Source organism: Callithrix jacchus, chromosome 2, assembly GCF_049354715.1.
Source record: "Callithrix jacchus isolate 240 chromosome 2, calJac240_pri, whole genome shotgun sequence".
Lineage (NCBI taxonomy): Eukaryota > Metazoa > Chordata > Mammalia > Primates > Cebidae > Callithrix > Callithrix jacchus.
Genome location: NC_133503.1, coordinates 98,593,063 through 98,620,257, shown reverse-complemented (window position 1 = coordinate 98,620,257; position 27,195 = coordinate 98,593,063). Strand labels below are relative to the sequence as shown.

Here is a 27,195-nt window from a genome sequence, read left to right as displayed (position 1 = left end):
CAAAGTACTGGGATTACAGGCGTGAACCACCATGCCCGGCATTTTTTTTTATTGTTGTTGGGATTTATTTCCCAAATATTTTCCATCCATGGTTAGTTGAATTGAAGATGCTGAACTCACAGATATGGAGGGCTGACTTTATATGGAAAAAAATCTGGCTTCACTCAGATAACAATTGGAAAATGGCAAACCCTACATATACCCTGAAAGGGTCCTAAAGATCTGAAATCACCCTTAGACCATATTTTAAATGGAGAAATGATGGTATAGAGTATAGTGAAAAAAAATTACATTTTAAAAAATTGTTTTTATAGAAAAATTAATTCTGAATACAAAGCAAATGATTTTACTAGAAATTTGCTAGCCCAGACTTTTTGCAATCTGGCCTGTTCTGAGTATTTTAGGAGTTTAAACAACTCTCAAAGAACTAGAAAGAAATGGCATTTCAATACGTAATATGCCCTGCACAACATGGTAAAAGATAAATTGCTCACAATACATATTTGTATTAGAAAATATTTGTTTAATATAAATATATAATCTGAAAAAAATTAAAGGATTCTACTATCTCATTTTATATTGATCAGAAATATCTGAAAAATGGTGGGGTGGTGGGGTGGGAGTGGGAGAAGCTTATATTACAAAACCCTAGAAACCTAGTGAGAAAAAGAAATTTTAATACAACAATCTTAATTTAGGAACAAATTAAGATTTTTTTAATGTCCTTAAAATTTTCTTTAAAGCATTATGCAATAGTGACAAATACATTTATTTGATATTAGCAAGGAAATCCTTGTTGACCTGAAGAGAAGGTGGTGATAAAAACATCTGTATCTGAATTTTTTAATAGCATCTGCAGAAACTGAAATAGAAGGTTAGGCAAGAGCTCTGACAATGCCATCTGACTGTTCTAGTAATGCCTCTCTTTTTCAAAGATCTCTCATTTGTCATTTGGTATAAGTGTTTGTGTCTTGCTCGATAATTTTTAGGAAATGTGTATTTTTTCACTAAATTAAATAACTTTTAGAGTCTTGTGCTGCCACTCTACTACCTCCTGGACCATGCTGTGTATACTCCACAATTGAACTGCCTGACACCACTGATTAGCCACCAGCAACCAACATCTTACACGGCTTCCATGTACCCAGTGCACACTCTAGCAAAACATTCTTCATTTTATATTAGCAACAGTGTGATTTTTTAAGTGACTGGTAATCTCAAAAGTCTTTTAGAATAAGCCCATTGTTTGAATATTAGCAGAAGTTGACTCAGAAAAGCAATCTTCCACTGAACAATGGAACTTTTAAAACAAAATTCGTTTGTAACTTGCATTCTTCCTCTACTGTCTTTCACTGTCTTCTAATAACATTATGTAGATGAGTTGCATCTCCCAAATTAGATTGTAGGAAGAACCATATTTTGTTTATTTTTTTCCTGTGACCCAATTATTTAACATGGGCCTGAGCACACAAAACCTATTTTAGCCTTCCCTTACTGTGTACTGTACATTGATTACATAGAAAATAAAGAATTTACTCAGTCATCCTAAAATTTTTAGTTCAATAAAACATGTATTTTTGGTTTTTAAATTTTATATTTTTAAGATTCTCTGACTTATAAGTTTTGACAATATGATGGAGGTTATAATTCTCTTCTATCGCATAAAGCACAAAGATTTCAGTAAATTATTTATCCCAGTTTCTACTCCAACCATTCATACTGGCTACAGCCATCATTTTCTTAAACTTCTTCATATTCCCTCAAATTATATCACTAGTGACATTAAAACAGTTGACAAGGTTGCTGCCCAGAAGAGGAAAAAACAGCAGAATTGAAGTACAAAAGTCGGTACCCTGCTAGGTTTATTCACCAACTAAGTGATTGCACCTACATCAGCTTTCCAGTATGGATTCAAAAGAGTTTCTGGCAAAATTCTAAATTGTTGTTTGGTAGGGCCCATTTGGGTTACTGGTAAGTGGTCAAAACTTTAAATATTAAATCAACTGATGGCAAGAGTTGTTATGAATGAATAATTATTATTGACTGATTAGTCTGGGACATGGAAGAAACTGAGAGTAATAGATCAGGATCTTACGCAAATGTAAAAGGAAAGAAACAAATACTAAAAGCAAACAATAAGGGAGTCCTCGGTGTCTGATAACATTCATTCTTTGAGGGAACCAAGCCTGCCATCTCCCTCAACCATCGTCAAAGGAGAGAGCTTATTACTCATTCTTGGTCTTGTCATGACTATATGTCTCCTACATCCAGGAGTAGGTACATAAATCACCAAGGCTAATGAGAATACTATTTAAGATTAGATAGATGTAGTAAAAGAGTATCTCTCTGATCTTAGAAATATGAGCCTGAGATATACAGGCTTGGTGCTTCTGTGGCTACGTTTCATGCCATTTGAAAAGGAGAGACAGAGAAACAGAGACACAGACATGCACAGGGGGAGAGAGAAAGAGATTATTTGAGTCTGAGAGATTTTGTTATGTCTGCAGATAGATCTACTCTGACTTCCCAGTTACCTGTGTCAGTAAACTACCATTTGGGACTTACCTGAGTTTGAGCTGAGTGTTTGTTACTTGCAACTGAAAGAGTTTTGGTCAATAGATAGTCTGAATCATGCAGAGTGGCTATGGTTTATTGTCCAGGGAAGACTGCTAAAACAGCCCCCAAAGTTCTCAGGTCAGAGAGCACTGGATGTATCAGTATGTGTGTCTTTCTTTACTCCTTTGCTGCAAAAACTCCAGAGCCTATCACTTTGATGTACAGTCACTTAAGTTAGGTTCTTAGCAACTTGCTTTTCTCTGCTCACAGTGAGTCTTCCCTCTTATGTAACAGCATATTAACTGTCAGATATTAAAATGTATAGATCATATATTCATTCTCTTCTAAGAATTTATAGCTGATGTTGCATTTTGTGTGGGATGTTTATAAATATTTTAAGAAGTATGCTGGGTTGCACAGCCTGGCATCCAAATAACAAAAGTAAAAGATATTTTTGTTTTGTAGTATTGCGAATTGACTTTCTTTAGCAAGAATGTATTAAAACATCTCGAGCCTCTTAATTGCCTGCATGAATGACCAAAACTTTTACTGTAGCTTAAGAGGACTTACCATGACTATATAGCTATTTAATGTTTTATTGTGTATACTGGCAAAATAAATTCTTGAGAAATCTCTAATTGGGCTGGGAACCCCTTAAGATCTCCTTGTAAACATTTTTCCATCTCTTAAAAACTGAAAACATTTAGAAATGGTGACTGTTTTCTTTAAGTGAGGTACTTCAGGGTCTGGAAAAATTATATTTTCCAGATAAAATAATTGTAAAATATATTTATACCTTGCAACCAAGAAAAAGAACATATAAAGTTTGAAAAAGTCATTTGAGTATTCATTTGTTTTTTATTTTTAAATATTGTGCATCCTTGTTGGTTAATGTTTTCATTAGAGAATGAAAATGAAATGACTGGGTGTTGTTCTTTATCATCGTAAAAGTTGTGATTGGTTATCACCATTGACATGCGATTGGATTTCTCCTGAGACCAGTGCTTGCTTTCTCAGGAGAAATAACTAAAAGGGAAGAACCCATTTCCCATTTGAAGCAGTCTCTTGGATATGCCCACAGAGTTTGACTGTGAATTGCACACAAACTTCCTCATTTCCCAAACCATGTAAACTTGCTAGTCCAAGGTTTCAGGACAGCTCAAATGGTAGAAACCATAATAAGAGTCCAGGTATTATATCTATTAATTGTTTTGATAAGTTTCATTGGAGATGAAGACACTAAAACCTTTATGTTTACTGTATAACTTTTAGAGCTCTGAAATGCCAACTTATTGTGATTAAAGGAGTCAGTCATTGGGCTAGAGAGACTATCCTTAATTTTGGAATATTTTGAACTAAACTGCCATTGTCTCAAACATAGAGACCAAGTGGTGAGCTAACTAGAATTCTTCCATGGCAAGTAACAGAAACTAACTCCAAATAACTTAAGCAGAAAAAAAGAAATGTAGTGGCTCATACAATTAGAAATTCAAAGGGCAAACTAGCATAACTGAATCCAGGGGATGAAATTATATCAACAGTTCTCTTTCTTTGTAACTCAGCAGTGTTTTCTCCTGTATTGGCCTCATTTTAATAAAGTGGTCCCATATGGTATCAAAACTGTTCACTATTAGCAGCAGACTCTATCCTCTTTTGCTCTCATGATTTCAGAGAAAGATGGAATATCTTTCTTGTTTATTTGAGCAGCATTTCTGGAGTGGCTCCTGACTGGAATAGCTTGGTCTGGTGAATATTCCTGACCGTACCACAATGGCCAGGGAACAGGATATTCGGGTTGGCTAGGTTGGGTTGTGTGCTACCTCTGTGTGAGAAGGATAAGTGAAGTGACTGACGGCTCCATTGGGGTTTAGACAGAGAATTCCACATAAGAAAGGAAAACAAGGAAGAAGGATAGGTTGAGATGTACTTGGGCATTAGTCATGATAGTGATGACTTTTGATAGGAAAGTGGGGAAGATGCCGTGTGAGGAGCCTGACAAGCTGTGATTCGTACTAGTTCCTGGCTCTATCTTATGTTGGAAACAGAACTAAAGGACGTGTAGCTGAAACAGAAAGAGAGGAAGGAGACACAGATACACAAAAGCTAAGGAATTAGGTTCTGCCAATTGCCTGACTCACCCAGGTAGTTATTGCTGTTTCTGTTTCTCTGCTACAATGAAGCGGGGAGTTTCTTTCAGTTTATCTCTTTTATTTTGCCTTTTAGGTGGACAAAAAAATCGTAAGAACTGAGATAGGAGTTCTTCTTCGTCTCTCACATCCAAACATTGTAAGTGGTTTTTAACCTACTATTTCAAATGATTTCCAGAGCTAGAGAAAGGGATCTTTGTCCTTCACTGTCCATGCTGATAATGAGAAGGGGATTCTCCCACCACTGGTAGCTACCATGGCCTAGCTCTTGTCTTCTTCTCATCACATTTTTAATCTTTGACTGAATAAGTATTACAAGTAATACCTCTAGAAAAGTTCCAAAATAGACAGGTTAGCAATATATACCATCTCTATTTTCATGTATAAAAGGATAAAAATCAAAGTTTTGTTTTGGTCTAATAAAACACTGGCTTTTTCCTTCTTTTTTTGTGCCTATCTTATTAATTTTCCATTACTGAAAAAGCCTGTGAAGAAAATACATTGCTTTCCAAAGTCATTTCAGTCTGCTTTGAGAGGATCTGCTTCAAGAACAATGTGAAGATGCAAATAAATGATGTACTTGAATGCAGAAAATAAAATGTCCTCAGAGGCTCTGCTTCAGGCTTTGTCTAGACAAGACAAAGCCTCTGATGGTAAGATTTAGTAAAAAGCTTTCTTGAACTGATGAAGTGAAAAAGAACAAAATCATTTTCTAGGTCGTAAGTTGTTTTTATGAATTAAGCCATCTACTTCAAGAAAGCATTTTGGCCCATTTTTCTGAGGAAGCTGTGATGTCCTGCTTAGGCTCAAGGCAAAGGGCTCAAAACTTAACATATAAGTTAGGGAAGCATTCAGCTCTAAATCGCAGAAAACTTGAATAGGGTGATTTAAACAAATATTTTTCTTATATTGCAAGCAACAGAAATCAGGCAGTTTTTAGCTCTGGCTCAGTTCCTCAACACTGCCATCCAGAACCCAGATACCATCCGTGGTTCTGCCAGGTGACTTTGATCCTCACCCTTTTCCCTCCTGGGCCTAGTATGACTGCTCCACAATTTTTGCAAGTCATCATGTCTATATTCAAAATGGGAAGAAGAGGGTAGGATCTCAGCTACAGATTCTCATTAGAAGAGTAAAAGCTTTCTTAGAAACTGTGGCAGCAGGAGTCTCTTCAAATTCTGTTGGCTGGAGCTGGTCACAAGATTGCCCTTAACTGTACGGAGGCTGTGAAATTAGTGGCTGAGACCATTCATGATCCATAATCTGGCACTAGACACTTTGCTTCTCTGAACAAATCAAAGTTCTGTTTATAATAAAGTAGGAAGAAAAGGGCTTTGGGTAAGCAGTTAATAAAATCTCCCACACTCAATCACCACTTTTACATTATCCATCTCTTCTTTCCAAAGATAAGTCAATGTAGAATTTTCCTCAAGTGTAGACTAGTCTTGGCTACTAGATTCTCATATATATGGAGAAAAATATCTAAAAGTGCTTGGATTATCTGAATGTGATGAAGACTGTGGTATACCTAATCAAGTATACTGTGGTATACTCAATCACCACTACTTTTCTGAGGATTCCTTTACCCACTGACAATTTTTTAGCTATTGATTGATATCCTTTACCTATAGGCAGATTTTAAGCTGCCTCAGACCCCTTATTTCAAGTCCTAATTACAAGAAGAAATAGTCATTTTGTGCCTCTAGCAATCATGATACCCCAAATGGTCTAGGAAGTTGTATTGTTGTTGTTTTTGATTTTTGAACTATTCAGAAGTTGGGATGTTTTAGAAAAGTTAGAAAGTGTTTCTAAGGCAGATATTTTTCAACCATCAAAAGGAAAAATGTAAATACATTTTACAGGAACTTTGAAAAAAAATGATGTAACTGATAAAATCAACAACCCAGAAAGAGAGTGAGAAATAGCTAGCTGATACAAGAATGAGGAAACTGTATTAACAGTGATCCAACATATTACTGTTGCAGTGTTGTTTTAGCCATAGTGTTAGCCATTTCTAAGAAAGTCGGAATAAGAAATTTGTGATGCTCTTTTTTTTTATATCTTTCCCTAGATAAAACTTAAAGAGATATTTGAAACCCCTACAGAAATCAGTCTGGTCCTAGAACTCGTCACAGGAGGAGAACTGTTTGATAGGTGAGTTGGTTCTGGAAATATAACCACAGAAAGATTTGCTTTTGGCCACCAAAATATAATCTAAAGGACATTTCTCCTGCAACTTTTTATAATGGCAGATCATACTTGTTGATAGGGTAGTGGTAAGATGTAGTTACATGAAAACTTGAGACGTTTAGTGAGTAAAAAGAGAAACACTATAATATCTATTTACCTTTGCAAACATTTATCTCCTCAATAAAAAAATAGAATTTCTAAAATCAAATTACATTTAAACTAAGTAGTAAGATTTATAAAATTATCTTAAGAAAATATCTGATGAAAATTTTAGAAAATTAGACATGTACTCTAAGTGTTCTCTGTTATGATCCAAAAGCTCATAAAAATCAATAATGTTTAAATGATTATTTTAAAGCTTAGTTTCTTTAGAAGTCCATATAAAGAGTTCCATGTTGCAAAGTAAACATGTTCTGTTATAGCCAATTATTGCTGACTTTGGTTTCCTGTTCGTATGTTCATCTTTCAAAGCAGAGGAGTGAGAACGGAGAAGAGACTAGGGGTGGGGAGTGTGCCTGGAAATCTGGCAGAGCATAATATAGGCAAACTCTTTGTACAAGACACACAAACTTTATGTTTCCATAGTTTTTCCATCTTCCCTGCCCTCTTATGAGAATTCTGTATTTGTCCCGATGGGCTCTTGAGAATCTTTTGCTGTGTTCATCAGATAATAAAAAAGAATGAAATTGAAAGAAGACAAAGTAGGCTGTGTTAGAAATGGTAAAGAAGTCATGCATTAATGGGAAAATTTTGGTTAAAAATAGGGTGAGACAGGTGGACTGCAATTTAGGGTGAAGACAGAAGAGACTGAGGGAACCATTAATATAGCCTGGATCACAGTAAATGTTCCATAAATATTTGCTGAATGAATGAATGAACAATTGCTACAATGAAGGCACTCTGAGGAGAAAGATATCCTAAGGGGATTAGTTTTGAATATGTTGGGAGAGGAGCACTCCTTTGCTTTTGCCAGTGTCTGAAGGTTTGTATGCCCCCAAAATTTGTATGTGGAAATTCTGATCTCTAAGGTGATAGTATTAGGAGATGGGGTCTTTGGGAGATATTTAGGTCATAAGGATGGAGCCCTCCGGAATGAGATTAGTGCCCTTATAAAAGAGGCCCTAGAGAGCTGACTTTTCCTTTCACTATGCAAGGACACAGCAAGAAGGTGCCCTCTATGAGGAAGCAGGCCCTCACCAGACACAAAATCTGCTGGTGTCTTGTACTTTGACTTTTCAGCCTCCAGAACTGTGAGAAATAAATGTTTGATATGTATAAGACACACGGGTTATGGTGTTTTTTAATAGCAGCTCAAATAGACTAAGTTACATTTCTTCCCACCCCTACTTAACCCAGTTAAATTTGCTGCCCCTTCAAGAGCTTTCAAAAGTATTCACATTGTTTTTGAAAGGTTCTGTCTCTTTTTAACATTGCCCAGTGAAAATTTTGATCTTTAGGTGAGAAGGATCAAAAGGCCTAGCTTCATCGCAACTACATATGTATGTGTAACAGGTATACATCTGAATTTTGTTCATATTCATGTTGAAACTTCCTTAGAGAAGGTTCAACAGATTATTAGACTTTAAATATTATAACATTTTGATTATTTTCACATTATAAGAATAATAAGTCAGCTGAAGGAAGTGAGTATCAGTAGCCTAAAGACATATAGCTCTGGCAGCAGTGGTTTTTTTTGAAAGACTCATAGTTGTGAAACTTGACTCTACAACTGAAAGATAAATAACTAACCTAGAATAATTTGCTTAACTTCTCTGAATCTCGGAGCAAATTTGAAGAAGCTTTATGCTGCTAATAAAGCCTGGATAGCTCTGATCCATTGTAAGGATAGTCTTGTTCACATGTTCCCACGTCCTCAAGCAAGACTCTCCTGAACTGGCTAATTTGGGTATTGCCACAATATGCCTATGATGGCTTCTTTTTTAACACCTCTTTATCTGCCTCTTTTTCATGGATGTATTCCTTCTTTAGGCACATTAATAGAGTCAGTTTATAGTCGGATCCCTCTGGCTTTGGAGTTATGAGCTTACTCTAAGGAGACCTTGCATATTTCTCGGCTAATTATGGTCTATCAGAGAGAAATCTCATGTTTTTAAGTTATAAATAATTGTAGGACAAGAATGCCACACCCAAGCAATCATCTACTAATAGTGTTTGCTATTTACTTACCTCCCTCTATTGGTTTGAGTTAATTGGGAATCAAGGGTATCTACTTCTCTTCTTCCCAACCTTTCTTCCATGAAAGAATTTGGGTAGAAATTTAATTTAGCTATAGCTAAAAATGAAACAACTAAATGCTATTGATAAATTTCATTTGCAGAGATAAATGGATGAAATATTCATATTTAGCAGAAAACACATTTAAAGAATGGCAGTCAGCCAGTAAAGTACTCAACTCTTAGTGGTTTTAAAAGATAGAATCTTTTACTTTGTATGTTGTTTTCTACAGCATTGCCCTAGCTGATAAGAACTTGGTCTCTCCATTAAGTTACTTAATTCTGCAGTTATCTTTAAATTTTATCAAGCTGAAAATAAATTCTGCATTATTATCCAATATATTGATTTTTTTTTCTTGAGAGTTAAAAAGTAATATGGTCTCTTTTTTTGTACTTAAGTCAAAACCAATTTATTTAATTGTGATGATAAGAATTCATTCCTGGTCTAATGATGACTCTAATAAGTACCTAGTGAATGAACTAGGGAGTTATTGCTGAAGAGATAATCATATGAGTCAATTATAGTCAAAAAGTTTATATTTTATTAGCAAAAAATCTATTCCATGATGCTTATAAAAATTAGACATAGAATTCAAGTAGAATCTGCTATTTTATGTAGAATTTAAATAGTAAATTACATAGGACAATTTACTAGAAATTTTAGAATAAAATCAATGATTTGTTGTGCCCAAGAAAAATCTAAAACATAAATAAATTTGCACAGTTAGGACATCATGAGAAGAAGAAAGCTCCCATGAAGTTTCTGTTTAATCATTCTTGGTTTGTTCTCAATTCTTAAAACCTCAACATCATTTTCATTGAATTGTTGAGGTGGACAAGGTGTGAGTTTTGCTTTAAAAGCAAATTACCAACTTTTTTTTCCTTGAAAATGATTGTATTTTAAGGCAGCAAATTTAGCAATATCCCTACAGTCTTCTAATTAAATCAGAAGTGTTTTTCCCTGATTTTTGTCAGATAACTCCAGTATCTAAGTATAGTTTTGAATTATTTAAAATCACCATGGAATTTTTTTTCTGTTTTCTTTTTTACATTTGTTTATTTCATCAATTTGTCCTAAAGATTTTTTTTTAACTTTTTAGTTCAGAGGTACATTTGCAGATTTGTTACATACATAAATGTGTATCACGGGGATTTGTTGTACAGATTATTTCATCACCCAAGTACTAAACCTAATATCCACTAATCCATTAGTTATTTTTCCTGATCCCCTCCACCCTCCCAATTTCCACCCTTTGAAAGGCCCCAATGTGTGTTGTTCCCTCTATGTGTTCGTGTTTTCTCATCATTTAGCGCCCACTTAAATGTGAGAACATGAAATCTTGGGTTTTCTGTTCCTGTGTTGGTTTGCTAAGGATAATGGCCTTCAGCTCCTTCCATGTCCCTGCAAAGGACATGATCCATTTCTTTTTGTGTTTTTGCTTGCCTGCTTAGGCTTGTTCCAATACCAAATGTATGTACAAAAGGTTTTAGAATTTGAGACTTGGAATGCTGATACCTTCCAAAAAAGCAGATTTTCTTTTGTTGTAGCAGGCATTTAAGGTTAAGAAACAGATTATTTTAATACAATTGGATATTGGGCTAATTCAAGGCTGGGCTTCCTAATGGCTGGTGTATTCCTTGTCAAGTCTTATTCAAAAGGCTTTGCTCTTTGAAGGACTTAACTTTAAGGCAGGGCAATTTACCAGGGCTCCTCTTACTTGGCAGACCCTGAATGCCAACTTCTGTCCCCTTAGCTCAGTGTAATGGCCAGAAACTTGATTCAGCTTCTTTCTCAGCCTGTCAGCTGCTGTGTTGGAATCAGTAAATGCCTTCAGAAGGAAAGCAGAAGCATCAGATGGCAGGTTTGCTTCTGTGTTTTAGTTCCTAAATCCTTCTCTTCCTTAGTGAATTAGTCAGGGTTCTGTAGAGGGACAGAACTAATAGTTTAGATGAGTATATGAAGGGGAGTTTATTAGGAGAATTGACTCACACAGTCACAAGGTGAAATTCCACAATAGGCCAGTTTGAGTCCTCAAATCTCACAAGTAGGGAAGACAATAGTGCAGCCTTCAGTCTGTGGCCAAAGTCCCAGGAGCCCCTGGCAAATCACTGGTGTAAGTCCAAGAGTCTGAAAGCTGAAGAACTTAGAGTCTAATGTTTAAGGGCAGGAAGCAGCCAGCACAGGAGAAAGATAAAGCCCAGAAGACTTAGCCAGTCTAGTCTTCCCACGCTCTTCTGCCTGCTTCTATTACAGCCTTGTTGTCAGCTGATTAGACAGTGCCCACCCAGACCGAGGGTGGGTCTGCATCTCCCAGTTCACTGACTCCATCATTAATTTCCTTTGGCAACACCCTCACAGACACACCCAGGAACAATACTTTGTATCCTTCATTCGAATCAAGTTGACACTCAGTATTAACCATCATACTTAATAACTCTTTGATTTGTTCAAATAGATTTTTTAAAAATATTTTATTTAGTTTGTTTTTATTTTTCTTGCCTGGAATCTTGTCTGACCCACCATTGCGGAGAGCAAAAATTCACGTATGGATTTAAATTTTTTTCACAGACACTAATATATTTTCCTCATTTAAAAAGTCAACCTATTTGAGAAAGCAGGATGAAAACCAGTATCCTCACTATGCAGATGTGAAAACAGAATTAGTAAAGGTTAATGATCTTCCCTGTACAGGCAACCAGACTGTCTTCTGATCCAACCCTTTCCTTCTTGTGTGGCCTCACCTTCTTTCTTATTAAGTCCAGTTTGTCTCTTTCACATCATTTCTAAGAAAATAAATATCTATTTATACATGGAAAATCCATAATATATTGATTGGTCCTGTGCAAAACTATGTATCTATTTAGCCCACTCAGTAACCCTTCACCTTTTTTGAGATATTATTCATATTTTTCCACAGCATTAACTAATAAGTCATAAAGTCAGACCTAACCTCCAGTCCTACTGTCTGAGTCCTAATAGTAATCTGTACTTCAGTATTTCTGGACTTTTTATTCCTGGTGGGAACAAACTGAATTTTCAGGGGATTGCTATCAGATAAAGGTTTGAGAAACAGAACTGAGGCTGTTTCTTGTCCCAGTCTTCCTAGGGTTGTATCTTGGTTGGTATTAGGGTTAACCAAACCTAGGAAAAGTCTGGATTCGTGAAGACCACTGTGCCAGAAATTAGTCATCCATGTAATTTTTTAATGGTTAATTCTATAAAATGTGATTGTTCAAAAAGGATAATAAGGCAATATAATGAGGGACATTTTTGAGATCCTATTGGGTTGCTGACAGAGTGTGCAGGATAATTTACTAACATGATACTATTTAATCATCATAGCAACACATAGATAAAATAGGCTTTGCTGAGGATCAGAGAAGTCCGTTAACTTCTGTTAGATTATTCAGCTTATATATGATCTAATAACAATAATTAAGTAAGATCGGACTCAACTATGTCATATTCCAAAGTATCTCATTTTTCTACCATGTCATGCTGCTGCAAATGCCAGTGCTCTTATGCTTAAAAATAAAACTTCAGATTAGTAATCTCACGTTTGTCCTACTTGAGTGTTGGCTTAACTTGAACTTTACTATGTATCTACTTGTTTTTCAAACCTGGATATTTTAAATACATCTCTTTATGTGGCTTTATCTGGCTACATGTAAAGAAAACATATATTTTGATTTGGACTAGACTTACAGTCTACTTTTTCTAGAAGCTTGTTCATGAAATGAAAAATAGAGGTAAGGTAGTAGAACACACAAGATAAATAGAAGTTTATTTATTATTTTAAGCTGTACGTCTGGGAATACATTGATTTGCTGATGGGAAGGAGCTCATAAGAAAGAGAAGCAGGAGAGATTTGTATGAGAGGAACTTAAATTTGGAACAACATTCTAGAAAAGGCATGAAGGGAATGAGATCTAGAGTCAGATAAAAGGATTTGTTTAAGGTAGAAAAAAAAAGGCTCACCTGGTGCGGTGGCTCACGCCTGTAATCCCAGCACTTTGGGAGGCTGAGGAGGGTGGATCACGAGGTCAAGAGATCGAGACCATCTTGGTCAACATGGTGAAACCCCGTCTCTACTAAAAACATAAAAAAATTAGCTGGGCATGGTGGCGCATGCCTGTAATCCCAGCTACTCAGGAGGCTGAGGCAGGAGAATTGCCTGAACCCAGAAGGTGGAGGTTGCGGTGAACTGAGATCGTGCCATTGCACTCCAGCCTGGGTAACAAGAGCGAAACTCCGCCTCAAAAAAAAAAAGGCTCTTCCACAGAAGCAGAAAGAAAGACACAAAGGGTCAAAGAAGCTAGATTAATCAAAGTAATTTTGAAAAAGAAAGACTTTTGGAATGTTAGAAGACATTATTGGGACTGAGATGTAATTGTACCTTACTTATAAACTAATAAATTAGCCTATTATTCTTTATGGATGCTGGAAAACACATGATTCCTGGATCAGAGACAAAGGACTTTGTTATTCTGGCACAGCAAACGTTATGGGCATTAGCAAGTCTGTCGATTCCCCTTGCCCTGTGAGTTCCATGGAGGCAGTACAGCGGGGCCAGATGGATGCCTATACCTGGAATTAGATGTGTTACAAAAGGGGAGATAATTTAAATGTCATCAAGTGGGGAATGAACAACATGTACAATGAAATACAATTCAGCAATGAAAAGGAATGTTTCTTCGGTAGACACTACAACATGGATGAACTTTAAAAAGTTTATTCCAGGGGAAAAAAGCCAGACACAGAAGACTATATATTCTATGACTCTATGACTTTATAAGGAATTTCAAGTAGGGGAAAAATTTATAGATAGAAGCAAAGCAGTGATTTCCTAGGGCTGGAAATAGAAGTGTGGTGGGGTATAAGAGGTTTGGGTAGTTCAATCTTGATAGCCTTTACTTTTCCAGTATTGTTAAAGAAGGGAAATTGATCTCCTAATACTAACTGGAAAAGAATGGAATAGGGCATTTGAAGAAGGAAGTGGTGAAGATTTTAATGGTGATTGTGAGAACAGACAAGGGCAAGAATAAGGGTTTTTGAGGAGCACTAAAGGTCTGCTAATGCTGAAGACTATGCATATGTGGAGACTGGTCTGTAGCATTATATATTACTGGTTTGCCCCTTCATATCATTCATGGAGCTTTGGACAGCATCTCTTTTTCTCTTGACTTTCATCCAACTTTTCAGCTTTCTCTCTTGATCTCTTTCCTGAGTTTCTCTTCTCCTCTCCACCTCTTAGGTTTCCCTTAAACTTCTTCCTATATTCTTGGTAGATAAATTTGACACTTGCCTGTAGTTTGAGCCACACTACTGGCGAGGGTCTCAGCAGAGATGAAAACTGTATTTTCAGCAGTCTACTAGGCTTCTCATCAAGTCCTGTTAGCACCTCTAAATCAAATGAACTCGGCATCCCTCTCTCAATTTCACTCCCCTTTCCTGTGAACTGAATCACCAACTAAACTAATCAACACTAATTCTTCCCTTTTCCTTTCGATTTTCTTTCTCTCTTCTCCATAATTTTTCTTCTGAGCAGCTTTAAAAATCTGTTCCCTTTCCCTTTCCCAGTGCTTCTGCCCTGTTGTGCCTTGGCATTCTTTCCCATTGAAGTAGACTCCTAGAGAGTATTAGTTTTATTCCTTTTCATCTATCTGTCTTTAAAGCATAGATTTGATCAGGTTAGCCCAGAAAGCTACCCACTACTTTCACTTAAAGTCAATACTTTTAACATGACAAAAAAGCCCACTTACAGTCTGGTCTCACATTGCCATGCTGGCTTTACCACCTACTTTGTTCTCTTCCCACCAATGTGTCTCCTCTCTCAAGGAGCTCATAGTCTAAAGAGGGAAAGTAAAAATGTGATATGGACTCTAATATTTATCAAGGTACCATCACCTTCCAAGAAAAGCATATTAGGGATTATAATAATGACCACAATATCACATTTTTTAAATGAGAGCTAGGAAATAGAAATAAAAATAAGGATCAAGACATAAAAGAGAGATCATCAGATGTTTTGTGTTTGTTAGAGATTGGCTCCATATTCAGCTCTAAGTATTCATGTGGGGATGATAAGTGCTTTAATTAGGGTATAGAGTGTGTAGAGTACAAAACAGTGTGTAGAGTACAAAACAAGGGGGTCTTATAAGTCAGAAACAGCTTCAGGAAGGGGTAAAATCTTTTGAGCTGACTCTTATGTGAGAAATCAGAAATTAGCAGGTGGAGGCCAGAAGGAAGGGCCTCTAGTGGCAAAATGACGTTCAAAAGTAAGACCATGCACTGTTGGACAAAATATGAGCATCTTGGTCTCAATTTTAAAAGCTGGGCTAGGCAGAAGGCAAGCTGGGGTTAGATATTTGTCAAGCAAATGATTAAATAAACGGTGTGCTCCTGAGCAATAGATATAATATATTTGAGTCAGGCCTTTTATCTATAGGATGAGGAAAGTAGACTGGGATTCTCAGGCCCGTTCCCAGATTTGCAATTTGATTTGCCCTCCTCTTTCTTTTGTCAGCTCCCTGGCCAGCACCCACATTGATCCACAATTCCCTGACTTTCTTCTTAGTATTCAAATGTATCAGGTGCTAGCACTTTTTTGAAAAGCATATGAACTTAATATTCTTTGGAAGGAAAATTCTTACAGAAAGCACCAAAACAGACAACGATGACATCAATAAAATGAGAAGCTGTGATTGCAACTTATAAGGAAGTGGTAGATTTACACAGAGTACAGCAGATTTCATTTTAATAACATTTTGTGTGTAACAGCATAATGGTGTACTGGGAATCCCTTAAGACATGGTTCCTAAAACTTTATATTATTTGGGGATTTTACTCTCTGTCATTTGATCCTTCAGTGCACATTCTCCTCAGACCAATATCTTTCTCACATAAACCTAGTCATCTACAGTTATTACGCAGCCATTTGAGAAAAAGCTGCAAGTGGTGGGCAGAGCAGTAGGGCTCCTAATCTATGTGCCAGGAAGTCTGGGGCCTCAGGATATGATCAGATTAGAGCTCTTCAGCTGCTGTGCGCGTGTTAACTGCCTGGATGGAGATGCGCTCAATTCAATTTGTGGCAATTAGTGTGACAGAAGCAAATGCACAAGAGTCATCTATTATAGCAGCTCCATGGAGAGAAATAGGCATTGCCTGTAGTTTTTCATCCTATAATTTTTAAATGATGGGAGGAAAAACACACCAACCGGGGAGAAAGTGCGGGTACCAGCACACCGAGCAGTGGAAGTAAAAGGCAGAGTCATGGAGTAAGAGGGCCTGTTGAAGCCAGAGGGTTTCAGTGGAGGAGCTTGAGGAAATGTACCATCATCTTCGTGCTTCCCTCCCAGATCTTGAGATGTCTGCTAGGCCCCCTGGCAGCTGAGGGCCTATAGGAACTGGAGTCTTAGGGCAGCCTTTTGGATCAGGGTTGTGATTAAAATCATAGAAGACATTTTGTTTTGAGCTCTGAGCCCTCTGGCCTAGCCCACAATGGATGACTGGGAAATTACGTGGCACAGAGAGGGAAAGCACATGGCCCGGGGTCTGTGACAATTATCTTAAAATGCTGGTAGCATCTGAACTGCTTCCTCATTATTTTTCAAAGCACGAAACAGAAATTAGTTTACTAAATCTGAAGAGAAATACAGCAATAACTATGTTTAAATATGAAAAAACAAAAATACCAGCCAAAATTATCCCTCTATTTTTATAGCTTTCAAACCCCTACAATGATTAAATATTTTGTTGCCTCTAAAACTTAGTCATGAGTATATTTCGTATAAAGCTATAAAACCTTGACTGTCTATCCATAGTTCAGTTTCATTGGCAAGTTTTTTGAGATGCCAGCTACATAAGGAATTATTATGTCACTTCATGAAACAAATACTCAGTTTTACGGAATTTAAATTACTTTGATTTTGTTTAAAATAAGTTTTGTAAAAGATTCATGCTATTCCAACAATATCTAAAACTATGTAACTCTGAGTTTCTTCCTAAAGCTAGCAATAATCTTTTCACTTATTGCATTGTCCTCTGGGAAGCATCCACACAGCTGTTCTTCCCCTGGAGTCATGGCCAATATACTTGTGATGGGAATCACTTCTGAGTCCAGTGCTTTTGTTCCCCACGATAATGAACATAGGCAAAAGTATTGTCCAAATATCCGTGATCTGAAATTTTTCTGACAGCCATTCACTTGGCAATTGGTATTTAGTCCATAAATATTTACTGACTATGGGCAGTTCTTGGAGCTAGACTCTGTGAGTGATCCAATCAACAGTCTAGTGAGAAGGCTAATAATTTTACCACAGTGCCCGGCAGAAGGCTTCAGACAAACATGTCTACTGATGTCATACACTGAAATTGAGAGAAATAAATTGAAAGCTTTTATTTTCTTTTGCCTGGTCAGTAACATCTTCACCTGTAATCACAGTTCTAAGTTGTAAATCTCCATTTACGACTTGAGAAATTCATTGCTGTTGAACTTTTTAGTCAGCCATGGATACCCTGGGTAGCAACTCAACTTATAAAATATTTAAAATAGGATGTCTGAGTTCCAGAAACCTAACCCTGTGACAATCTGGTTAAAGATTGGGAACAAAACTCCTTTTAGCAGCAGCTGCCTGGAAGAGAAGCCATTGAAGGATGAAGGGTGGCCAAGATATGATATGTAGAGTTCACACTGAGATGAGGTGGGGAGGCACTTGTGCCCTTGCCCCACACAACTACTCTATGGGCACTGTTTCTCACTACAGAATTAATAAATCCCTGGATTGTTCAAACTGTACATAATGTACATTACATTTATGATAATTTTTTTTTGTTTGTAACTTTTTTTACTCCACCATCTGTGGTCTCATCTGGGGCAGAGCCCAAATTTAATTCTGTTTATATTGAGCAATTACCTGGCTCACAATAGAATTTAGGAATGTAAATTAATATCACCACCTTCTTCTTCAATACCTATCCCTACTCCCAACTCCCACCCTCCCTGCATCTGGAAAATTTCTATACACCTTTCAGATGTGAGCTGAGATCTAGCTATTTCTGGAATCCTTTCCTCACCTTACATGGCCTTCAGAATAGATTACCTGCGTTTTCTCAGAGCTCTTAGTCCATTCTTGAATACCTCTATCGTATCATCTACCATGCTGTGTTGAATGTTGTATGTCTACTTATATGAAGAGAAACCCCATGAGTGCAGAGGCCATGGCCAGTTCACTACAGAGTGGCCAGCATGTAACAGTGACTCCATAATATTTATTGAATAAATAAATGAACAGATATATCTGTTGGAATGCATCCTCTGATTAACTAAATGATTTCACTAACTTAACACATAGTGGGAAAAATTAGTAAACTTTCTATTAACTGTTCTTCATACACCTACTACTCCTCGCTGCCTCTATCTGAACACAGCTCTCAAGAAAATTCACTCTTCCGTCAAGCCAGGCCCTAGACATTCATACAAGAACATATTCTGAAACACAGGCACTATCTTGGTCCATTCAGGCTGATATAACAAAATTTCTTATACTCGCTGACTTATAAACAATGAAATTTATTTATCACAGTTCTGGAGGCTGGAAAGTCCAAGATAAATATGTCAGCAGATTCGATGTCTGGTGAGGGGCTGATTCCTGGATGGCACTTTCTAGCTGTGCCCCCACATGGTGAAAGGGGCAAAGAAGCTCTCTAGGGTCTCTTTCACAAAGGCATTAATTCCATTCATGGGGGTTCACCTTTCATGATAGAATCACCTCCCAAAGGCCCCACCTCCTAATACCATCCACATTGGTGATTAGGTTTCAACGTAGGAATTTGGGGGAGACATAAACATTTAGCTCACAGTAGGCACTTAACCCTAAGTTATACCCAAATGAAAATATAGAATATATTTAGGCTGAAGCTTGAGACTACATAATAAACCAAAATATAGAGAGGAGATTCTGTTGGGTGAAGTACTGCCTTTCTGAAGAGTGAGGATGCCTCTAAGAACTGTGTCTTTAATAGACACCTAGGGGAGACAGCTCATGCTGGTGGAAGTTGGCTCTGTTCAACCACAAGGAGTGCCATTTGAATGAGTAGTGCCCCCTGGAAAACTACTGCAAAAGCAGCTGTGTGTGGTAAAGCTCTAGTCTAGGTGAGTGACTATGGGGAAAACCCACACTGTGTTTTGCAGGCAAGGAGGTAATCGATTTTATTCTCTTCTGGAAGTAATATAAGGTTGCAAGGAAATTTAACAGCTCTTCTGCTCCATCATCTTTGTAACAACTCCTCTCTTAACAAGACTGTTAACAACTCCCCTCTTTTAACAAGACTGGTAACAAGTCTTTCAACAAGACTGGAGAAAGCCAAGTTCCTGAGGCTCTAGGTGCAGGCCACAGAGGAGACACTTACTCTGTCACAATAGTACTTCTTTTCTCCTTCCCTCATACTTAATTGTAAAATGCTCAGAAAGTATATCCCCAGGAAGCATTTCAATTAAATTTTTATAAGTAGACCATTTAACCTAATCATGAATTGGAAAATTTTATAGTTTTATAAGTAAATATAAGAAAATTATTTTCAAGAACGAATGAATAATCATTTCCTAAATATTGTAATCTGTTTTCTCCTTTTGTTTGACCCTAGTGCTGGTAAAGTATCCAAAAAAATAAAAAGACGATGAATTTGTGTTTCTTGCCAATGTTCTAAATAATGAAATAAGGAAAATAAGATAATTGAATTTTTTGCATCAATATTTTTTTCTGAATTTTAATAACTAAAATCATTGTGGTCTTTTCTTCTAATACATTTTTTATTTTTGACATATCTGTTTTGTTCTGCTTTTTTCTCACCCCATCCCCAATTTTAGAAACATTTTATAGATTTTAAATTCAACTTTTAATACCAGCTACTTTGAGAAGTTAAAACTTCATGTCACAACATTTAAGTAAAATAGAAATAAAAGAAAAGTACTTTCTGAAAATATGCTATTTGAGGTACACTCCAAGAAAAATTTTCATTTAAAATTGCAAACATCATTGAACCTGTCTCTTTTATGTTTTGAATTGACCATTATCAAACTTTGTGCCAGCTGAAGTCATGTTATGCAAGTTGTTAATCTACAGTGGTATTAGAAATGTGTTTTCTCCTGAAATTCTGGAACATTAGATATACCAACAAAGTTGTTTTTCAGTCTTCTAAAAACTCCTCATAAGACTAGAAAGCAACTTGTTTTGAAAAATCAAAATCTCACTGACAATATCTACAGCAAAACCAGGTGACAGGGTATCTCCATGAAGCCTAACATATGAGTCAGTGAGGACCAGCTGATGACAACAGGAAGAGCCATGTGGAATTTTCATCTCTACACAAGGAAGCAAGGGAAGCAAGAAGACAAATGAGAGACCCCGAGTATGCAAACACTCAAGTCTCCCAAATTTTCAAGTTATTTAAAAGAAGGATAGGTCAATACAAAAAGAGAAGCTGAAATTGGGAGAGATTTTTGCCACCCGAATTTCTGAAAACTACAAGGGGTGCACCTGCGGTAAGGTCTGAAAAGTGAATGCTTTGTCAAGGCCTGTAAACTCTGGAAATGAAAATCTAAATCCCCTTGGGGAAAAAGGATCTACATGTAGGTAAAACTTCTGGGAAGAGAATCCAAATTGATCAGGGTAGAGATGGTAAAGGTAAGTGAATGAAGTTCCAGGGGAGGGGAAGAGATCTCAGAAGGTGTGAGGGCATATTTTTGAATGCTTCAGGAATGTAACCAGAAAGTTAAGAGCCATGAAACTGGAAAAGATATCCTGAGCTATTACTCTGTCAAAAGGTTAAGTAAACCCATTTGGCTTAAAAATGGACAGCAACAGAAAAGTATGTCAGTTAATTCCAATAGAGAATGATTAGGGGACATGGATGGAGCTGGAGGTCATTAGAGGAGAGACAATAAGGAGCAGAATAAAGTTCCTTTAAGCAGTTAAAGCATGTCAGGAAGAAACACCAACAAAAAACATGTAAATAGGACAATGTTACAAAATAAGCTAAAACTAGGAAAACTGTAGAAAAGCAATATAAATCAAAGGTAGAAAAATCCTTACATATGTATAATTGCACACCCCAAAGAAGAAAACCATGGAAGAAAATGAATAGAGAACATTCTACTTCAAGAAAATGTTCCTGAAATTTAAAAAGAATGACAAAAACACTCTAAATTGAAAGATTATGCCGCAAATCTGAATAACTCAACTGAAAACAACCACATTTCTCGTAAAATATGTCTTAAAAGTCTTTAAATTAAAATAAAAATTCTTTGCCCACATTCATGTAAAAAGAGCAAGTCAATTATTTAGAGAATATCAGACTGCTGTCAGATTTTCTGAAAATCACATCTTGTATCATCAGAAAATTGTCACCTACTTAAGATAATGAGGCTTCCTTTCCTCACTCCTATTTCTTTGAAATAATATTCATTTACTTGTTGCTAATTATACAGCAATCAAGAAGTTTATCTTTTTTCAAGCTGTTGTATTTGTTCTCAATTTTGGATGGCTGTATATTGTATCTGTATTGTAAGTTCATACTGGCTGGAATAATAGTATATTAGTTCATTCTCACATGCTGTAAAGAACTACCTGAGACTGGGTGATTTATAAAGAAAATATATTTAATTGACTCTCAGTTCTGCATGACTGGAAAGGTCTCAGAAAACTTACCATCATGGCAGAAGGTGAAAGGGAAGCAAGCCACATCTTCCCATGACAGAGCAGGAGAAAGCACAAAAAGGGAAGTTCCACATGCTTTTAAACCATGAGATCTCATGAGAACTCACTCACGGTCGTGAAAATGGCAAGGGAGAAATTCATCCCCATGATCCAATCACTTCCCACCAGGCCCCTCCTCCAATTTGACATGAGATTTGGGTGGGGACACAAATCCAAAAAACCCAAGTCATATCTGCTAGTTAATGTCAATATTGCTAAGAGTCCAGAACAAACCAAAAAAGAAGAAACTAATGTTCAAGACATTAGAACAAAAATACAAACACTCCTAAATGCAAAAGAATATTAAAATTAAAGAGGAAAATAAAATGGACTACATAGTAAAACATATATAAAACATTTTATACCTATTAATATGATGTTATTGTTTGTCTAAAAAATGGGGGAATATGAACATATGTACATATATATCCCTCTTTATTTTTTAATTGAAGGATAAAACGTAAAATTAGAAAAATACTACTATCTGCCACCAAGAAGAAATTGTACTTCTAGGAGACAATGACTTATTCCAGGTCTAAGGTGACAAATGTACAAAATAAGCCTAAAGTATGTTATTATACTGGTTAGGAAAAGAGCCACCAAAGACTTCAAAAACCAACATGCATAGCCTACTACTGACCCAGGAATGGCTAGAGCAGATGGAAACATATCAAATATGATTAAATTCATACTTTCAAAATGATACCAAAAAATGAACAAACACACTAATTGGTCATTGAAAATGTTGGTGAATAAACTCATTATTTTGAAAAGTGGTAAGTTACAAAACTAATAATTTATCCCTTCTTTCCTAAAAGAATTGTATTATTAGAAAATTTTTAGCTAACAAAGAAGAAGCAATGAGAGATTTTACCAACTTGAAGCTGCTAATAGAACTTGATGGACCTAGGCATTGATAATTACCATTAACAACATGAAATGGAGCATAATTGAACATATGTCTTCTGTGAAAATATACAATATTGCCTATAAAGTGTATTTGCTAAAAATTCAACTGTCATCTAATCAAGATCCTAACACTATCCATTAATAAAAAATAGAGAGGGCAGAGAAATAGCTCCAAAGACATCAAGGCTATAGAATGAAATGTAATCCTCTAGAATCAAATGTGATTCTATCCCCTTGATGTCTTTGGAGCTATTTCTCTGCCCTCATTTTTTAATTAATAGATAGTGCTGGGGTCTTGATTAGATTCAGATTGAATAAATAAAATGTACATATACACCATGGAATACTATCCAGCCATATAAAAGGAATGAGATCACGTCCTTTACAGGACATGGATGGAACTGGAGGCCATTTTTCTTACCAAACTAATGCAGGAACAGAAAACCAAATACCGCATGTTCTCACTTATAAGTGGGAGCTAAATGATGAGCATACATGGATACATAGAGAGGAACAACACACACTGAAGCCAATAGGAGGGTGGAGAGTGGGAGGAAGGAGAGAGAAGATCAGGAAAAATAACTTACGGGTACTAGGCTTAATACCTGAGTAATGAAACAATCTGTACGACAAACCCCATGACACAAGTTTACCTATGGAACAAACTTGCTCATGTACCCCCAAACCTAAAAGGTTTTAAAAAAAAAGAATCACATTGTCAAGCAGAGAAACTCTCAAGAACAAGTGACCAGCTTTCATAAAAAAAAATTGCAAAAATGAACAGCGATGGAGAAGGGAAAGATGAAGGAAGAGAAAGAGGGTTGAGGGAGAAGAGGGAGAAAAAAAAAAAACTACAGGTTAAAAGAGAATAAAAGATATCCCAACCAGTGAAGTTTCATGTACCTTATTTGGATACTGATTCAAACAAAGAAAATTTAACATGTCTCAGACAATTGGAAATTTGAAACACTGCGTATTTGATAATATTAAGGAATTATTATTATAGGTATGATATTGGTATTATGACTATGATTTTTAGAAGATCCCTTATCTTTTAGAGATACCTCCTTAAATATTTAGAAGTGAAATTATATAATGTCTGATGCTTGCTTTCACATAATGAAGAAGGAGAAAAAGTAATTAAGCAGATAAAACTGTTCATTAATTTTTAAAGCTACCTGACAATTACATGGGGGTGTTTCATTGTATAATATTTACTGGCATATGTTTAGAATGATTTGCAATACAAAGTTTAAAGCAGACATAGTGTTTTATCCTCAAATGTGATGGATAGTTCAAGCCAAGGAAAAATAAAATCATTTCATTTTCCGAGGTAAATTCAAAAGACTTTTAGAGTGTCAGGTTGTAGACATCTTTCCCATGGTAGTAGGGTAGCTTGTTTCAATTATTTACATGGACCATCTTTAACATTAATTTACTTCTTTTAATATCCACTCTTCTGAATGAATGTGCTTGAGAAGCATTTCCTTTTTTTTTTCCAGGATTGTGGAAAAGGGATATTACAGTGAGCGAGATGCTGCAGATGCTGTTAAACAAATCCTGGAGGCAGTCGCTGTAAGTATGGAGCAACAGCAATGGTATAACTCTTAGTCATTTCTTCCTTTACAGAATCACTATTTCAGAAATGCATATCTGTGTAAGCCATACATTTTACAGCACAAAGGTGTGAAATATTTGTTAGAAAATATGTGGAGTAAGCTGCGCATGGTGGCTCAACCCTGTAATCTCAGCACTTTGGGAGGCTGAGGCAGGCAGATTACTTGAAGTCAGGAATTCAAGACCAGCCTTGCCCATGTGGTGAAATGCTATCTCTAATGAAAATCTAAAAATTAGCTGGATGTGGTAGCACACACCTGTAATTCCAGCTACTTCAGAGGCTGAGGCACAAGAATTTCTTGAACTTAGGAGGCGGAGGCTGCAGTGAGCTAAGATCATGCCACTGCACTCCATCCTTGACAACAGAGAGAGACTGCCTCTCAAAAGAAATGTATGGAATAAACTGATATTTTCCATTGATTACTCAAAGCCTGGAAGATGCAGTCCTCTATATATTGCCACAAGTGTGTTGAATTAATTTCTACTCTATTATTATGAGACAAAATGAGATTTTGGTGCCTTTAGTTGTTCTTTAACTCTTTGGTTTCTCAATTCTTGAGTTTGTTTCTTCATTGCTTTTGTTGTGTTTTAATTTGGTAGAGATGTGGAGGAAGGTTGAATATGATATACACCTTGGAGCAGAGAGATTATTAACTTTCTTTCAAGACAAGAAATGAGTGAATTAGAAATAAAAAATGTAGCAGCTTTTTTCAAGAAATAAATATAAGTTAACATTTTAAATTGGAATAGAAGTTTGGTAAGTTTTTGTTTGTTGTTTGTTTGTTTTTGAGACGGAGTTTCGCTCTTGTTACCCAGGGTGGAGTGCAATGGCGCGATTTCGGCTCACTGCAACCTCCGCCTCCTGGGTTCAGGCAATTCTCCTGCCTCAGCCTCCTGAGTAGCTGGGATTACAGGCACGCACCACCGTGCCCAGCTAACTTTTTGTATTTTTAGTAGAGACGGGGTTTCACCATGTTGACCAGGATGGTCTTGATCTCTTGGCATCGTGATCCACCTGCCTCGGCCTCGCAAAGTGCTGGGATTACAGGCATGAGCCACCACACCCAGCCCGAAGTTTTGTAAGTTAATGGTGGAATTAAGTGCATACACGTTTACAAAAATATATACGGTTGAGAAGCTCTTTCAGATTGTACTAAGCAGGTAATATTTCCTTGTATAAAACAGACTCAATTGGCTAAAAGCTTGCCATATATTTAATGGTGTCTAATATGTGCTGGAACACTTTGGTGATTCATTTATTGAATATAAAACCAGAACAGATTATTCTTTGAAAAATCAAGACAGGACCCAAGGAGGGGTGATATTTATCAGGATCCGTTAAAGAGACAAATCTATAAAATTTATGCAGAATTGCGGTATATCCCATTATTTGGAGCTTAGTTATTTAACTAAAATCATTATTTAATACCTCGAGAAATCAGCCACAGTGGCAGAAGCACAGGTCCTATGAGTTTTACCCACAGCAAAAGCAGGAATCAGGGAAGGAAACAGGAGAGGAGGGAGAGAGGAGGAAAGAAAGGAGGGAAGGAGGGAGGACTCTGATATCTAACTAGCTTATGTACCAGTGATGAAAAGGTTTTTTTTTTCATCATTGAAAACCTTTGCATAAGGCTTCTAGAAATAGTCAGTCAAACCAAATCTGTTACTAAGCTATCAACACCAACTTTAATTGGCTTTATAGCCCAGTCCTTCCAAATTATTTCTTCCCATAAAAGTGTTTTGATCTTTTTGCTACAGTGAGGGATAAAAAGTTTGAAATGGGAGTGAATGAAACCTGGAGAGGATGCCAAAACAGCTCCTGATTATATAAATATTGAATATCAAATTCATCTTCTCACTGTATCCAAATGGCCACCCCATTTCATATTTTTATCACACACATCACATTTACCAATTTTGGTTGCCTAGGTTTGCAGACTAGGGAATGGGTTTCAACTCTTCCATTTCCTTCTCTTACATAGACGTTTCCAATTTCAGTTGAAGCTTTCTTCAAATGTGTATAAATTTAATCCTGTTCTCCATCATTCTATGAATATTGCTGGCATGCTTTAAAAAAAAAGGGAACTTATAATTGCTTATAATTCCTATTCTTTTTTTTTTTTTTTTTAATGGAGTCTTGCTCTGTCACCCAGGCTGGAGCACAGTGGCTTGATCTCAGCTCACTGCACCTCCACCTCCCAGGTTGAAGCAATTCTCCTTGCCTGAGCCTCCCAAGTAGCTAGGACTACAGGTGTGCACTACCATGCCCAGCTAATTTTTGTATAAAGTAGAGATGGAGTTTCATCATGTCAGCCAGGCGGGTCTCAAACTCCAGACCTCTGGAAATCTGCCCGCCTCAAGCTCCCAAGGTGTTGGGATAACAGTTGCAATTCCTGCTCTTTAATATATAAGTCTAGAATCATCTCTTCCAATCACTATATTTATTTTGTTACTTCTCCATTTAATAATGGCAGTTTTTATAGTAGAATGATTTATAATCCTTTGGGTATATACACAGTAATGGAATTGCTGGGTCAAATGGTATTCTGGTTCTAGATCTTTGAGGAATTGCCACACTGTCTTCCACAATTGTTGAACCAATTTACACTTCCACCAACAGTGTAAAAGTGTTCCTATTTCTCCATATTCTCTCCAGCATCTGTTGTTTCCTGACTTTTTAATGATTGGCATTCTAACTGGCATGAGATGGTATCTCATTGTGGTTTTGATTTGCATTTCTCTAATGACCAGTGATGATGAGCTTTTTTTCATATGTTTGTTGGCCA

At 36.6% G+C, this 27,195-nt stretch overlaps 1 protein-coding gene across 2 annotated transcripts in view; it reads left to right on the top strand.

Annotated features, from left to right (window-relative positions):
* CAMK4 (calcium/calmodulin dependent protein kinase IV) overlaps nt 1–27,195 on the top strand; it is a 276,618-nt gene that overhangs the window by 150,025 nt on the left and 99,398 nt on the right. The window contains exons 1-4 of one of the 2 annotated variants that reach the window (XM_035291099.3): nt 4,786–4,842; nt 5,188–5,356; nt 6,775–6,857; nt 24,295–24,367. In XM_035291099.3, the coding sequence (XP_035146990.1) occupies nt 5,288–5,356; nt 6,775–6,857; nt 24,295–24,367 (225 nt within the window). In that variant the 5' untranslated portion in view covers nt 4,786–4,842; nt 5,188–5,287. Of the gene's footprint in view, nt 1–4,779; nt 4,843–5,187; nt 5,357–6,774; nt 6,858–24,294; nt 24,368–27,195 lie in introns of those variants that run through there. The other variant, XM_008991712.5, reaches the window with a different exon arrangement.